Genomic DNA, 17,108 nt, shown 5'->3' on the forward strand with positions numbered 1-17,108 from the left:
GGTCTGCTGACTGGTGTAGCGGCCGACCAAAGAACAGAGCATGAAAGGCGAATGGCTGCGCTGTTCTGACATCCCACGCCTAACTGCCAAACAGAGCACAGCATTAGGAGATCTGAGAGACAGTGTGTGTGAGAGGGAAAGGGAGGGAGGATGGATGATACACAGAAGAAAAAAAAAAGAAAGAAGAACAACGCCTGGAAGAACAGACTGCAACTTCATTTAGCTGTCCTCTTAAAAAACACACTGTCACTTTCTATCAAGTCGCACACTGAGTGCATCTTGCCCATTAATTGGGGATAAACAAAATTTGAAAACTGTTCTCTCTCGCCTCTCTCTCTCTCTTACAGCTAACAAAGTGCCCACTCCTCTGTGGGATGAAGTCCAGTTTCGTATGGATGGACTTGTCAAACTTAATCTAGTCAGATAAAAACACCTTTGCCAAAGTGGTGCATGCTGTAAAGCTCTCTGCTCGCTGCACAATAAGCCGTCTCTCAGGTCAGGTTGTTCTCAGCTTCAACAACATTTAACATCATCTATTATTTCCAGCAAATCACAGTTTAACACTATTTTAATGGGGGTTTAAATAAAAAAACACTGGGAAGCTGAAATAAAGAAAACATCAAAAATAAGGAAAGGAATCAATGCAGTAACACAGCAGGAAGGTTTTTAACAATAGCTCTATCGACCCTTTACATCATTTTACAAACAAGCTAAATTCTCCCCAGTGAGAGCTGCTGCAATTAACATATTTAAGGTTAGTCTATCATCTCTGAGTGAGTTCTTCTCAGTGGAAGGCGGCTCACAGCATGAATTAACAGGGGGGATTAATTAAACTAGGAAATGCACCCTTAAATTCAGCAACAGCTAATGTCATCTGGCCGCCAATGAATGAGAGACTCAAATTGAGGCTATTATAACATAGTGCTCTGTTTACTTGCTGCAGCAGATGCAACCACAGCTGGAGGGTCAGTGTAAAAGGTATCGTCTTTCCTCCTTCCAACCACAGAATATCTATGATCCAGCTAAATTAGCCAACTCTGACTGAAAAAAGGTAGTTTTTATACAAAATATGAAATTTGTTGGAAGCATCCCATGAATCAAATTAGTCTGATAAAAGTCTTTGTGATTATGTGTGGCAAAGAAAAACAACAAAACTGTTTTCTCAGACAGAAACCGACACAGTTGACTGTTGGAACATGAGGTTAGCTGTTTAGGGATTGTCCGTTTGTGATTTGTGACATTAGTTCAGTTTACAGCAAACCAAGCCCATTGTTGGCATTTTGAGCGTGATGTACTGTAGTGTAAGAGCTGGCCACAATATGGGAGGATGGCTTTTGTTTGTGCATCATCATTATAATGTGGTACGTTGTAAAAGGAATCGAACTTTGTTGTGCTGAACAAAACAAAAAGTAGCGTGCAGTACAGTCCATTAGTTATTGTCCACAAATTCAGCAGAGAGTATAAATTGCACTATATTGTAAATAGGGACACACAGTCTGGCTGGCTAGCTGTGACCTCTCCATGCACGGCCGCCTCCATATTGCCCGGACACCATGAGCGCCACCACACAACGCTCCACTGGCCTAACATGCGACACGAGGCGGGAGCGGCCAAATTGTAGCACAAGCAATTGGTTTTTAATGCTTTGAGTAGCCCCCCTGAGCTCGTGAAGCTAGCACGCTTGGCTAATTTGATGTGATTCACTGAGCTGGTGGCAGGCTGTGTGAGTGTAAGGGGCAGTCTGCTGTGTATGTGGCTGGTAGTTGATATGAGCACGGGTCATAAAGGGAGACAGATTGGTAGCTATGATCCACTGACGGCTGTGACAGCTGGGGTTAGCGCCTAGCAGCCGTTTGGTGACAGAGAACACAATGGGGACAGGGCCATGGGGACGGATATGGCCACATGACTACTGCTGGCATGAAGGCCTGATGAGATACACACCACAGTACAATGTGGCTACTGGCTAGCGGCTAATGCCAATGGCTCCGAGAGGTCTGGCAGCCATACGGGCTGGTTGGGATTAACCAGTATGGCCCATACATATGGCAATACATAACATCAGAGCACACAAACATGCATCAGGAAAACATGAGCAGTTACACAAGCTCCGTCTCACAACAGACTGACACAGGAGCAGCAGCAGCAGCGGCAGCAAAAAATAGCTGGCTTGTTTGTGAGCTGGCTCCAATTCTGTGTGAAACAAGTATCACCGGGAAAGTGCAGCGCTGACTGTGAAAGGTGGCACAGGATGACAGGGAAGAGGAGGCTGGGTGAGTTAAGATACTGGTAGGAGAGGCAGGAGGTTGTCTGACTGAAAGGCAAACTGGGTGGCTTGGAGGGCAGCTGCAGCTGGGTGTGGTGTGCGTGTGTGTGTGTCTGCCTGGCTGGTGGCCTGCTGCGACCAGATTACATGTTCACTGTCCCACAGCGGGAGTGGAAGTGAGATGGGTAGGACTGAGTGGTAAATGGCCACAGCAGGGAGCCACGCGGCTGGCTGAGCACTCCTCCAGTGAGGGAGTGCTGGACCATCAGCTGCAGAGACCAGTGTTTTCCCAATTTGTTCAGTTGGAGGGACTCATGAACAGTTGTCTCCCTAACTCAGGCTAACAATCTTATTGACATTAAAGTGTCAATAAGATTGTTTGATAGGATTGCTTGCAACAAACATAACCTTTCTTGAAAACAAAATCAGCAGCAACTAAAAAACCAACTAGAATATGAATATATCCTAATTTAAGAATGACTATTCAAATGAACATCATATCATAAAAATTGGCTTTCTTGGTCATTTGTGACCAATTTTCCTGTTTCCACACTGTTTATCAATTTGCATTTACATTTTCTAATGATACTTATCTAAAAACTTGCAAAAAAGATGACTGTATATTACTGGAATATAATGTATAAAATCTGCACAGTAATTATCTTATCATTATTTATTGAGGCTTTTAAGTTGTTTAGTTTCCAAACTGTGTGTTGCAACATACATCTTAATTATTCCCCAAACATATTGGGTCATAACTTCTAATTGTAAGGTGCTACCTATGCACCTGCATGCATATTCATTTGCTCATTAGGACAGAGTAGTGAACTTAGATACTAAAGCAGGATTTAAATTATGCAGCAGTGTGATTCATTAAAGGTAACTTTGGAAAGAAAAAAAAAAAAAATCAAGTTACTCATAGGGTGGTAATTTATTTTCCAAAGCGAAACTAACTTTCTGCGTCAACAAAAATATAACTGCAGCACAATATTTACATGCTTGTTATGTACTGTAGCACAGTTCACATTAGTATAACACACATCTACAGTAATGTGTTTCACTACACTGTATGAAATACTCCAGCGCACTTCCTTTTGCAGAGCACTGCACTGTAGCAGACTCCAAGTCAGACATTTATTGAGAAAATGGTTCACGACTGAAAAGATTCAAATACATGTGCCCTTGACTGGTTCATACTCTCATCTGGTGAATGAACTGAGTGCAGAGGCGAACAAAGTTAACTGAATGTGCTTCAGGGGCCACAAAAAGCCTCAAGCAAACATTAAAGCCTCTGGCAGAAAGATTTAAAACCTCTAAGCAACAAACCCAAGAACATTTATGGCGCTAGGATCAATTAAAGCTAAACCTTAAAACACTTTATTTAACTACTAATTCTCTTTGTTGTATTAACCTCAGGGAGACAGATCGTGGAAATATACTAAACAATGCTGTGGTGGGTACATTCAGAAAATACGGATCTAAGACTGGGTATGAAAGAAGACCTATTTAAGGCTCTGATGTCTTAATATTCTCCATTGGTTATTAGATGTAAAATCAAAAAGGTGAAATCTCTCAAATCACATCTTGTGTAATATTAATTGGCGAGTTAACCAGTGATTAAAATATTAAATAACTAATAGAAAACCTGTATTTTGATTTCCACTCCTGAACCAAGATGACATAATACCACTGGGTGCAATGTAAATAACTCACTGTTGTAGGCTATGTTGTCAGTGAGCGAAATCTAATTAATGTTAATTTTTTTCTCATCTCGGCTGTCTCGGCTGGTAACCCAAAGCAACAGTCTACAGCCTGTCTGTTTTGTGCTGTGGTCTGGTAAATGGCACTGAATGGCTTCCTGGCATAACAAATGCCTATAAACTGCCAACCAAAAAAAAAAAAAAAAAACTAAATATGTTTGCATGCCTCGAAAAGATGGAAGCATGTGGTTATCAGAATGGGACAATGTGCTTTTATGAAGCAGGACAAAAGTATAGTGTAATCATTTAGCTATCACAATAAAACCATGTGCATAGTATATGCAATTTTGTTTGTTTAACACTTGATCTGCAGTGGAGGAGGAGTGTGTCTTGAATGATCTTCCAGACAGATTTTCTGATCAGTCCTATTGTTATAAATACAAAACAAAATTGTTGTAAACTATTTTCAGCACAAACTTTCTCTTTAAAACACTGAGAAACATGATGTTGAAAGGAGAAACTGGAGGAAAACTAGAAAAAGAATTTCCATAAGGAAAATGCATGTGAATGCTGAAAGCCATTGCTGAAGCCATGCTAAATCAGCAGAAGAAATTGACAAAGAGAGGAAGTACAGGAATGACATGCAACAAACACAACAGAGGCAGGAATCGAATCCTGGACTTCATGATTGTCAAACCAGCAAGCTAACAGCTCAACCACACACTGAGTTTTATACCATGATAAATCAAGGACTGTCCGATGATAGCCCAAGCCTAAAAGTGTTGTGAACATTTTACAAGTTGAATCAAAAGTGGAGCTAAACTGAGAAAGAGAGAGATTGGACAATAGGAAAGATGCCCTATCAAGGTTGCCCAGGCTAGATTTGAACCAGCGACCATGGGATTGACAAGCGGCCATCGGTGTGAATGAGAGTGTGAATGGTTGTCTGTCTATATTAGCCCTGCGATAGACTGGCGACCTGTCCAGGGTGTACCCCGCCTCTCACCTGAAGTTAGCTGAGATAGGCTCCAGCTTACGTGACTCTAGTGCAGGATAAGCAGAATAGAAAATGAATGAGTGAATGAAACAAAATGGCCGACCCAAAGAACAATACAATATATAACAATATCTAAATATAGATTATCAGTGAAAGGTGGGCCCCAATGGGGAGTCAAGGGCAGCTACTGCAGGTGAATGGTAGAGTACTTACTGTAGGTTGCATAACATATTGTTGATGAGGCATCCATGACGTACTCTGGACCTGAAGAGGAACACATAAAATGTAAAATTATGGTAAAATATTCCTCAGTTTTAGTCCCATCCAAGTAGTTTATCAAGTAAAGGCAATAAATGCTGTTCAAATATTCACAAATATGTTCAAATACTCTGGAGTACGAAGGACTTAAAAAATGATTACACTGGTTTTAATGCACCAAAATGGCTGAACTTTACACAGATTAAGTTGTGCCAAAGAATTACCAAAAGAATTTGAAAGTCTGGAGGCAGCAAATGTCTCTCCTGCCTTCTCATTATTACCAACAGTATGACTTGTGCATGGATCCCATAAATTAGGTTCCTTCCTTATTATAATAATAACATTAATGCCATGCCCAGTGCTTTTGCAAAAGGGGTGAAGGGTTTTGGAAACACTGGGGACAGACTGCTAGAGCACACAGACAAATTCCAGCAGGACTTTTTTTTTTTTAATTAAAAAATAAAAGGAATTTGAAAGTGAACAGAGGCTTTCTTTTTTTTTCATAAGCTAGAAACGTGCCAAGCTTTTACCATAAGAAATCATATGTAGACATGCTTATTTACAAGTGTGCATGAGAAAGTTAAAGAGATGGTGAAACAGTGACAGAGACAATGATCAAGAGACCGGAGGAATGGAGGAACAAACAGAGCTTTTAGATGTGCTGGAGAGAGGAATTAGCTGGTGGCAGACAAACACACAGGCTGGCCACTGATGCTGGTATAATGATTAGATTAAACAAAGACAAACATGGAATAATCTGCTATAAGAGCAATCAATCCTCTGAGCCAACCCAAACGCGTGATTTGGATCCGCACCTAAACAAGCTGGATATCCTATAACATGAAGCCAAGTCTGTCTGTTTATACATGGCAATATTTGTTCTCCTCAGCTGAACAGCATGACAGAGAGACACAGAGAAAAGCTTATCTGGTTTATTCACTTATCATCAGCATTTTCCAACCAACATACTGCATGACCATCATGCGATTTATTTAATAGAGTGTTGGACAGTAGTCTTGAGACTTAGATGCAAGTCAGATTTGCAGCTCCGCTACACTGCATGAGTCCCAAATGTAAGAGGACAAAAATGTTCATTTATGCTGATTAAATGGAAAAAAAGAAGTTTAGGATCAAACCATACCCATGCTGCTACCACCCAGATTTACCAACATAACCAATTAGAAAGCAACACGAATGAAGCAGAAAGCACCACTGAGCTCACCTAATACTAATGCTAAAAACATATTAACCTCAAACTCACCTCCTTTCCCCGGCCATGACCGCTTTCACAATCTTCCCTCCTCATCCTCTTAGAAGTTATTCAATAGAAATGCCAAAATGCTTTTCTACATTTTAAAAATAAGAGCTGTGCAGATGGATGACGGGAGTTGTATCTGTTTTTTTTTTTTTTTTACTATTTCCATTTCAATGCTACCAGGGAGTAGTGTAATTCAAATACTACCAAAGTGAACATATTGATATGAAGCATGTCTGTCCAATACAATATATATAGTCCGATACATCCACTAGGAGAGTCTTTTAAAGTTACAATAATGAACACATGGTCACAGTCTGCTGTGGTTAGGTTTAGGGAAGGATCGTGGTTTGGGTTACAGTGATGACTTTTTTAAGGCCAGAAGACTTTGGTTGTCATGGTTACAATAATAATTTACTCGATGCCAATGTTGCCCTCGTAGGACTCAACTGAAGCCTCTGGTTTTAACCTGTTCAAATGCAGCCACAGGTGGATCTGTCATCTGTTATGTAAGAACGTGCTATTGAGACGCGAAAACTAATTCCGATGCTTCGGCAGAATGACGACAACGTGTGTTGGTCCTCAGACGTGACTTGGATTTTGTCAAGCTGCTCTCACAGACTGAGTTTGACTTTTCTACAAGACAAAGTTGGTGAGCTAAGTTATTCTACAGCTGCAGAAGGTTGAGTGTGAGTGAATGGTATCATGTGCATGACCTAAGAAGCTACCTCTGGCTGAACTTCACAGCTTGTGTTACCATTTAAAACAGCCTGTCAGCCAGCACGCCAAAGAGCTGGTCAGTCAGTCGTTCAGCCGCCCGCTCAGCCAGTTGGCCTCCAACCCAGCCAGTCACACGTAAAGCTAAACATTCGGCCAGTTCGCTAGTTAGTAAGCCAGCCGCCACGCCAGCCATGCAGCCAACCAGCCAACCAGCCCGTCACATGTTTAGTCCCCCAGCGAGCAGGTCTGCAGAGCCAGTGATGTAAACCAGGCCGCAGTTGGCTGGCGGCACTAACTGAGATCTTGGTAGTGATCTGGCCGCGGCTGGCTCCTGTCATGTGGATCATCAAAGCTGATTTTCCAGGAAACAAAGCCAATCATCATTCAAGCTAACCGGAGCCAGGCTTAAAGGAACACCAGAACACTGCTGTTGGCATGGGTCATTTGAAGATTTGATAAATCAATACGATCAAAATAGGAGCTCGGTAAAAAAAAAAAAAAGGAAGAAACCACTCACCATACACATAACAATATGAATGACATATACTGCCATTTCCATGCACCTCGCGATTTTCATTATAAAGCCAATAGTTTCCATCATAAAAGGAAGTGATTTCCTTTTGTCTGCCTTATATGTCTGCCTGGCTTGTCTTCTCTTTTTCTTTTTCCTCTGTGTCTTTGTACTTGAACAGAAGATGAAGGACTCACCTTCCTGCCGTGACTGGCTGAAGGGCAATATTACAGGAAGCGGCGGCAGAGCGGCCCGATATTGAAACTGTGAGGATTAATATTCCTCAAAAGCCTGACCATTGTTTTTGATAAATCAATTTGGGAAGCCTTCCGAGAGCGGATTAGAGGCGCGCCTTGGCCCACTTTTCTCCCACCTCCTCCTTCCCCTGTTCCTCCACTGCAGGTACTGGACCAGAGTTTTAATCAAGCGTGCCTCAAAGACGGGCAGAGCAACCTTCAGCAGCCACCCCTCCCCCTGCCCTCCTCCCCCACCTGAGCCATCACTATCACCATCACCACCACCACCACTACCATCCTTCCTTCTCTCCCTGGTTGTCTCTCCCTCCATCTGTCCCCTCTATTCTCCCGTCTATCCTTCATCCCCTCTCTCTGGCTCGCTAACCTCGTCTGTCTGTCTCTGCATACCAAACAGAGCCGATGTTAAACGATAGCGTCTGAGCGAGAGGGCACAGTGGCAGTGCCTCTTCATGTCTGGATTTGGCGAAGGGTGCTGCGTGAAATGTGCAGTGACAGAAAACGGGTAACGCTGTTGACATCTCGCACAGCCAATTTTCACGTTGCTTTTGTGTTCTGTTTCATTACTTCACAGATCACAGCCGTGAGGAATGTGAAAATTCACTTTGGAGGAGGAAGTGATTGTATCGAAGTTGGCAAAAAATAAAATTAAATAAAAAAAACTTCTTCATTGCATTACCAGCTACAGGAGCACAAAAGAGGTCAGGAAACTAGAAGGGACAGAACTGTTTGTTTTTCCTAGACACTTTCATTCTCGGTAGGTGATTTTCTTTTTTTTTTCTACCCCGTCAGCCTTTTTCTAATCCCTTTTTTATTTTTTTGTTGGTTGTTTTCTGACGCCTGTTGTGTCTGCCGCCTACGAAACAGATGTCATCAGGCACAGCTGGAGCGGTGCAGAAACTATGAGAAAAGAAGAGAGAACCTCACGCTGGTTTTGCAGCCCGCCCCCTCTCTTCCATACCATCCTACACAAAGCAAACCCTCCTATTATACATCCACTCAGACAGAAGTTCACCCATAATGCAGTGCATTATGGCCCACCTGATATGTGGAAACGGGGGAAGCAGCGATGAAGGGCGTGATGGAGGTCTGTGCGATCATGCGGTTGGTGGCGATGCTGTAAGGCGAGGAGTAGAACCTGAGAGGAGACAAAGACAGAGAGGGACAGAAAGAGGAAGGAGGGAAGAGGGGGAAGGAGAAAAGAGAGGAATACGTCTGTCAAATCCATTTTAAGTGCATAATGATAAATACATAATAAAAAATATGACATTCTATTAACACAAAAATGGGTTGTTAACTGACAAATCTATTTCTATATAAATATTTCTCTCTCTTTATTATAAATAAAACACACACACAGACACACACACATAGAGAATGTGGATTTATCCTGCAGACTGTTCCTGAGCAAACTCTTGGCCATACATTGAACACCACATAAAAGTTTCATGAAGTGTCTCATAGTATTCTCAATTGAAAAGTCAGGTTTTATCACATCAAACAGAGCTTTGTCATCCTATAAAGTGGGAGGTTGTCTGTATTTCTTTCCACACATATTCCAGCACTAAGGCCAGCCTGCCCGGCGCTGTGCTGGCCGGCTTAAACGGCGCGCTTGTACGCTGAGCTTGGAGAAAACTCAATGCATTTTAAGAAGCTAAGGTTTGACATGAGCTGCAGGAGAAGTGAGGTGATCTTATTGGTGAAGGTTTATAGCAACCGAATGCTGCTGAGATCCCTCGGGAGGCTAAGTGGGACGTCTCCATAGTCTCTGTCACCTGAGCTCAAGATAATATTATTGCTTGAAGACATTAGATAAGTTATGTATGAGGCTTCAAGATGCCATGCTGGATAAGAATTAAAGGTTTATGTCGTGTATTACATTATATTTTAACCAAGGGGGCAGTTGTCGGTCTGAGAAGTGAAGCTCACTTCCGCGTTCAAAAAACTGCAATCCCCTCGGCTGTCGCTGGGGGCTGGCTCCAGAAGGGAGCAACTCCAATTGAGCCCCATGTTAAAAAAGCCGATTTTACAGCTTAAAAAAACATATTTACAGCCTGGTACATTTTATTTTTTTGGTCTCAACCGATAGTTTCTACCCCCGCACACACTCTGAGGGGGGTGAATTTTTTTTAAACTCTACCGTTTTACTGTTATTAGGTTTAAAGTTCTGGCCAATTAGGGCGCGGAAACGTTGCGTGACAGGTCCGGAGACCACTGCTTCCAGTGGGCGGGCTCTCGGCCGGCTAACGGCCGCACCGCTCCAAATATGGCAAGTAGAATCCAACATGGCGCAGCTCAAACCCCCGTACAGTAGTAGCGGCACAAAACAGACTCCCCCAAACCAATGGGTGACGTCACGGGTGCTACGTCCATTCTTTTTACAGTCTATGATTTTAACCCTATTGTTCTGTTTTGAGTTCTGGACAAACAGTAACTCTTCATCCACTCAAAACCTTTATCTATTTATTTGTCAGCTTGTCCTCATTTTAATAAGACCTGATTATATATGTTTCCTTCACTGCAGAGGAAAAAACCCTGGCTTACCCCCGACATGGTTAAATACAATGCATTTTCATTATATTCTGTTTGATTGATGTTTACAGAAGAACTACAACTCCCAAATCCCATGTGAGTCTATCTGGATTATTCTTGTAGTTTTGAAATCAGACGTAAGGAGTTAGACACGGGGTCAAACCCCAAGGAGCATCTATGTCAGATTACATACTGTAGGTCTCATATGACCTTTTAGCAACATGTCTATTCATGCATAGGTCAGTTCACATGTAGAATAAAAATATACAGTATGTCCTTATGTGGTTAAAAAACAGTGCTTAGATGTGCAGGCTCAGTTTATAGCTAGGGAAAGCATTAGCACTTCAATAACTCTACATGCTGAGTCTTAATAAGGTCAGTGGAGAAGAAAACATACTGTATACTTGGGAAAAAAAACTTTGATGTTTCAATGTAATCATTATTTTCACACATACAGCAGCCTGAGAGATGCCAGACACCAATGTTAGCAAAACAACGCATAAGAAAGCAGCTGAGATACACTTCACATGTCACTAATGAGACGTTGTAACAACATTCACTCTCCTTCTTTGTAGGTTGAACTTTGTTTTAATGTGATCCAAAAACTTTTCTCTTTGACGTTCTCTTATGAAAGTATACCGTTTTCACAGAATTCATTCAGATATTAATGCAAAATAGAAAATGTAAATTCTGCCCCACAATAGCATATAGTATATATGCATTATATATGGCTAATTTGCATCATTATTATATTTTACATTCACTAATCCAATTTGCACTTGAATTCTTATCTACCAGTAAGCAAAGTCTGAGAAATGTGAGGTGGCATTTTTGTTTTACATTTTCAGTTTAAGTCTCAGTGCAGTTTCATTTTCTACTTTGCATTAACGTGTGAATTAAACTGGGTATATACACATTGTTAGTTTCACCATATTAAATTGTAATTTATTCCTACATTGTGTTAAGATTTGAATAAAGTTGACTACTCCTACATTCTTTTCTACTTAATTCACCCTATTTCCCCTTTTTCAGGAACACGATCATTAGGCTAAACTTCAGGTTGAATGTATTAGGAGAGAACTGTTCCCCCACTAACAGGTCTGTTGCTAATATCTGTGGGAATATAATTTGGCGGATTTGCAGCAAAGCAGGCTTTTACATGGCAGGCTGTGTGTAATGAGTGATGCTATTCATCATTTTTCTTCTTTCTTTTTTTTTGGGTTGAGATTGACTCTGAGTCACAGAGGGATAAGTGGTTTAAGAAGCGGGGAGTCAGGAGCTTCCTGTGGATGACTGAGGCCAGAGGGAGATAGGGGGAGAGCCTCAGCACTCTCCTTCCTGCCTCAGTACTGCAGGGAAAAATAAAACACGTCGCCGGGTCATTTATTTCCACAGCACCATTAAGTCATGACATAAAGACACAGGAACACACAGGAACACATGCATACTTAGAGGCCCATAGACGTTAACACACACAAGCTCACTGAGCTACCCTTCATTCCTCACCCGACCCCACCAGTTAAAGTAATAGTTGATGGACCACATAGATTTCCTTAATCAAACGGTCACAAAGTGTAGACACTACATTAATCTTCATGTATGACAGTGGTATTGACTAAGGTCCAAAGAGCCAAGAGGTGAGTAGATGGTGCCAAAGATGGATTGACCATCGAGCTCTTACCCGTTCTGCATTGCAGCGGGGTCATATGTTAACGCCATGCCAGTCTGAAAGAGAGAACAATAAACACTCAGGTTTAATCACAAACCAACAGAGTGGATTAAAACATGTATAGTATACGATTAGATGAAGTGCGATAAACTGCTGCTGATGACCTACAACATTTTGAGAAATATGAGGAGACTGTATTATATATTTCAACATTTTATGAACAACATACAGTATAATGTTTTTAAGTTAAAATCAAACAAACATTAAAAAAAACTTTGAACAGACCCAAGCTACTGCTTCCCATGTTGCAGGTCTTAATGCTAACCTAGGCTAACCATCTGCTGTCTCTAGCCTCAAGGTGTGTCTTAATTAAGCAGAAGCAAAAACTGAGAGGAACTAGAAATGTTACACAGTTGGTCTCTACATTTCAGCAGAAACATTTCAGTAAAAACACAATATGTTACAGTATGAAGACATTGCAGATGTACAGAACATGGCACAGCATCCTTTCATTGTCTATTCTGTGCTGCCACTGTATCTGTACGTCTCTGGGAAAACTGTCGCTATGGTCCTAAACCAATGTCACCAAGATAATTTGTTGTACCTTCACTGTACTTGGGGAATAATGTGATTTAGACCCTGATTCTTTTTGTTCAAAAATAAATTAAATCAAATCAAAATCAACTCATTTCAAATTGGAAAAACTGACAAGTGACAAAGCCAATGTGGGGAAAAGCTTAGTCAATAGGACAAAGTGAATTAGCATTGAGGACGCCTCTTTTTCCATTTCAATCACGTACAATCATGTTTTTATAAATGAGAGGAAATGAAGAAATGCCCTTTGGAGAGAAAAGGAGTGGAAAACTGAGTTCTTTGTCTGGTGATAGTGTGTGTGTCTGTGTGTGTGTGTGTATGTGAGGCCCTCTTAGAGTCCAGGAGAGAAACCTGTGCGCCGCAATCCGTCATCTGCATTCCTGGAGGTTCTCTCCCGGAGGGAGAGCTAATCCGATTTCTTTTAACGGGAGGCTGCTGAGGACGGCAGATTTCATCAGCATACACACAGACACACACTAACACACACACACTCCCTTTTTTTGCCCTTCCTCTCTCTCTCTCACTTTGCTCACCCTCCTTCTTGTTCCTTTCTTCATCATCTTGTGTTCTCTTCCTCTCTTCCCTTACCTTTCTCCCCTTATCCCTCATCCCTCACCCTCTGCATCTCTTAATCTACCCCACTCCCGTCTCTCTGTACCACTCTTTTGCCCTTGTTCCTACAGAGGGCTACCTACACTGAGCTCTGCTGGTGAGGGAATAGTGGCTCAGAGGAGGAGAGGGGATCAGGGAGCCTGGACCGAACCCATGAGAGTGAGCAAAAACTGAGAAATCTCCACTGAGAGAGTCAGCCCTCAATGACACTTTGGATGTGTGGAAGTGTGGGTGCGTGGAGGTAGGCCTTTGTGTTGAATTTATGCAAGAGTGCATTTGCAGAACTGGTTAAAAAGGCTTTCAGAGACATGTAATGTAAAACTATAAAGACACTTGCAACAGTCTTTCTTTGAGTCCATATGTGCATGTATCTACACACATATACATCCTCTTAGTGCTAAATGTGACATCAAGAGAATCTCAGAACATATCTATCCGTTTGTGAAAAGGAGTGTGTTCACATGTGCGTTAATAGCACTGACAGACATGGACAGCTGTCTGGTGTAGCTGATAACTCTCTTAAAGAGAAACTAAGCAGGATTTTTCCCGTGGCTATGCTACATTTTTACCTTGATTAAAAAGCTCAGTAATTGTGATAGTTCACTACATGACTTGTGACTTGTTACGAGTGAGAATGGAGGCTCTCTGCCTTCCACCTGGCGTCTCATGGCTGAAAACCAACCTTGCAACAGTGTAATACCTGGCCACCGCTCTCCTCTCTGTGCACCGCAACACAAACGAGCTCCGTAACATGCAATCTTTTGTTTATGTCAGTTAAGATTACAGTACAGAGACATACACGTCATAATATCATATGTTATCCACCACTCCATGTACTGTATTGATTTTTTGCCAGCTTCGTTGAAAACAAATGCACATGGCCAGGCAGAGGGATAGTAAAACAGAGGAAAAGCAACCAGACTTGCATACGTAGTGCCGTTTTAAGTGCTGCTCTTGGTTCCATGTGCTGATGAAATCCACAGCAGAGAAGCTCCTGGCCGTGGGACCCTGCACGGCCAATGACTGATTACTGATGCAGTCAGCTTTTGGCTCTGTAGCTACTGCCTCTGTCTTTTCCTAGGGTTAAGGAAAAGACAGAGACAGTTTGTGTATGCTTTTGTCTGAGCTTGATCCAAGAGGGAAAAAAAAACCTGACTATATATATTGTACAGACACGCTGAACAAAGCTTGGCCGGAGGAAGAGCTGCCACGGACAGAGCTGGCTTACAAAGACAGAGTAGCTGCATGATCATTTTGCATGTTAAGCTAGGTCAAAACAGTGTTACACTTGTTCCCCACATGCAGCGATTCAACAGAGGGATTATAAATTTCAGTATTTTGCATAATAAACCACACTTGAAAATTGCCAAAATGTGGTGTAATGACAGCTGGATCCATACTTATGGAAAAGCTGCAGAGAGTGACTCAGTCGTTGCCAATCATTAATTCAAGTTTAGCAAGTTGTGAAGAATTGTTTTGCATTAATATCTTCTCCTCTGTGCTCTTGGGTGTACAAAATGCATTTTGTCAAATTAATGTATTTTCAATGCTAATGCAAATAAATGTTATCATAGCAATAAAGCCGTTTGTGCATAGCTACATGTGTTTAATGCACAGATGGAAAAAAAAGTTGAGATAACTGGAAGAACACCTGTGCTGTTCTGTTCTTATACAGGAAACTGACACACATGCGCACACACGCACACACAGTGACCCTCTCCCTCATACTATACACAGATTCACTCTTTAATTTTTTCTTTTTGCCTCGTGGACACACACACACACACACACACACACGGACATCTGTCAGGCTTTCACACAGAGTGGAAAGCCGGATGTTTTTTTTTTCATCTACACTCATTCCCCTAGAGTAGGTGCTTGAGAAGTGTGACTTTGAAAGTTTTTGTGTGTGTAGGAGTGTGTGTTGGTGAAAGAGAGCGAGCAACGAGAGAAAGAGAGAGGGAGGGAGAAACGAATGAGCACCCATGGCGCCTGTGTCTGTGTGTGTGTGTGTGTGTGTGTGGTAGAAAGAAGATGCAGCGACTAATATGTTTGTCAGCATGAGACAGCGAGAGACAGCACTTTCTAGACTCCCACTTTGGGTAGTTTACAAGAAAATCTGTCATATATTTCTCAATCCTCACCACCAGCCACCCTGCAGCACTCAACCCCTTGTAACTCCTGACTGATCATGCAATGTGTTCTCTATCTCTTTCTCTCCCTCAGTCTCAGTGAGTCACTCGCTCGCTCTCGCTCTCCATATGTTGCTGTGGGATCTGGGTAGACTTAAAACACGGGGAAGAAGAGACAGCGAAGAGACAGAGTGGGAGAGAGAGAAAGATATGGCGAGATAGGGGGGAGAAAAAAAACAAAGACAGAGAGGGTGAGAGTGAGAGTGAGAGAAAGCAAGACCTACAGACAGAGTGAGGCGAACTTTAGAGGTAGAGGAAGGAAGAGAGACGTGGAGAAAGAGAGTAATGGATGGTGTGGGCTGTAGCTCCCCTTCATCTGCCTGCCACAGGGAGTGAGGTGAGGAATGGCCTCAGCTCTGATAAACAGACTAACATGTGATGCCTATCTCCCATCTCCCTGCCTGTACAGCTGATCAATGACCCCAAGGATGCACACACACATGCACGCTCGCTGTACTTATGAGAGGCCTTTCTGTTGACACGTTATGCTCTGCAGACTTTAGGTTTAATATACTGTGTATATACTGATAAAGCCAAGATTTCATCAGGATGAATTCCAGAGTTTATACAGACATCAAATAAAGAACAACTGTGCTTTTTTACTGCCAGCATACACAGGGAATACGGTTCTAAGAAAAAAAGCTATTGATCAACAGCTGCCTCCTGTCTCCTTATCTCGTGTTTTGGTCTCCTTCCACCTTGACATTGTGGACTGAGTGTGGTTATCTTCCAAAAATACCTAAAAGGCTCAGAGGAGCCCGGGAAATAGCTGTAAGAAGATATCTAATGTGTCATGGGAAAGTATGACACAATTAGAAGAGGAATTTAAATGTTTTTGATGCAAAAAATAAATTCAATTAAACCCTATTCCAACCTTAAAAGCCCATCTTAACTTGGACTATCAACCTAATAAAAGTAAAACCCTGAACTCATGAAATTGCCCTGAAACCTCCATTGTGAAAAAATCCCGCTGGTCTGAAGGTCTAAGTCTGTGCCTGGCCCTTCCAAGGATGTCAAAACAGCACACACAAATAAACAAATACATGCTGGCTCACACACTGGAGCATGTTCAGCTCCACATATACACATTCACACATATACACACACAAACACAATGCCTTGAACCCAGGCTGTTAAACCTCGGCCTCTCAGTCATGCCGTCATGCCTTAATGCAGTGTAATGTGAAACACTGCAGGAGGGAGGGGGCCTGAGAGGGAAGGGGGGTGTGGGGTTGGAGGGGAACAGAGAAGTATGATGCAGAGGAGGGATTTCGCTCTCTCTAAAACAACAGGAAGAACTCACCGAGATAAACACACAAACAGTATGAGCATTTAAAATTAAAGGTGTGTTCGTTCAGAAAGCAAAGCAAAGTTTCACCTCCATCGTTACAGACGTTAGCTAAGACTTAACCGGTCATGGGTGCATTAACAATGGGTAAATAAAGGAGTGTGCCTGTTTGTGTATGTAAAAAAAAACTCCCCAGAAACTCTTTCTTTCTTTCTTTCTTTCTTTCTTTCTTTCTTTCTTTCTTTCTTTCTTTCTTTCTT

At 42.1% G+C, this 17,108-nt stretch overlaps 1 protein-coding gene across 4 annotated transcripts in view; it reads right to left on the bottom strand.

The window, feature by feature from the left end:
• The window catches only part of LOC310993609 (RNA-binding motif, single-stranded-interacting protein 3), a gene marked incomplete at both ends in the record, with an annotated part of 259,796 nt that overhangs the window by 17,933 nt on the left and 224,755 nt on the right, over positions 1-17,108 (bottom strand). For all 4 annotated transcript variants that reach the window (XM_083982008.1, XM_083982009.1, XM_083982010.1 and 1 more), the window contains 3 exons: positions 5,177-5,227; positions 9,003-9,099; positions 12,175-12,218. In XM_083982008.1, the coding sequence (XP_083838134.1) occupies positions 5,177-5,227; positions 9,003-9,099; positions 12,175-12,218 (192 nt within the window). The remainder of the gene's footprint in view (positions 1-5,176; positions 5,228-9,002; positions 9,100-12,174; positions 12,219-17,108) is intronic.

The sequence above is a fragment of the Trachurus trachurus genome (genome assembly GCF_905171665.1).
Source record: "Trachurus trachurus genome assembly, chromosome: 11".
In the NCBI taxonomy this organism is placed as follows: domain Eukaryota; kingdom Metazoa; phylum Chordata; class Actinopteri; order Carangiformes; family Carangidae; genus Trachurus; species Trachurus trachurus.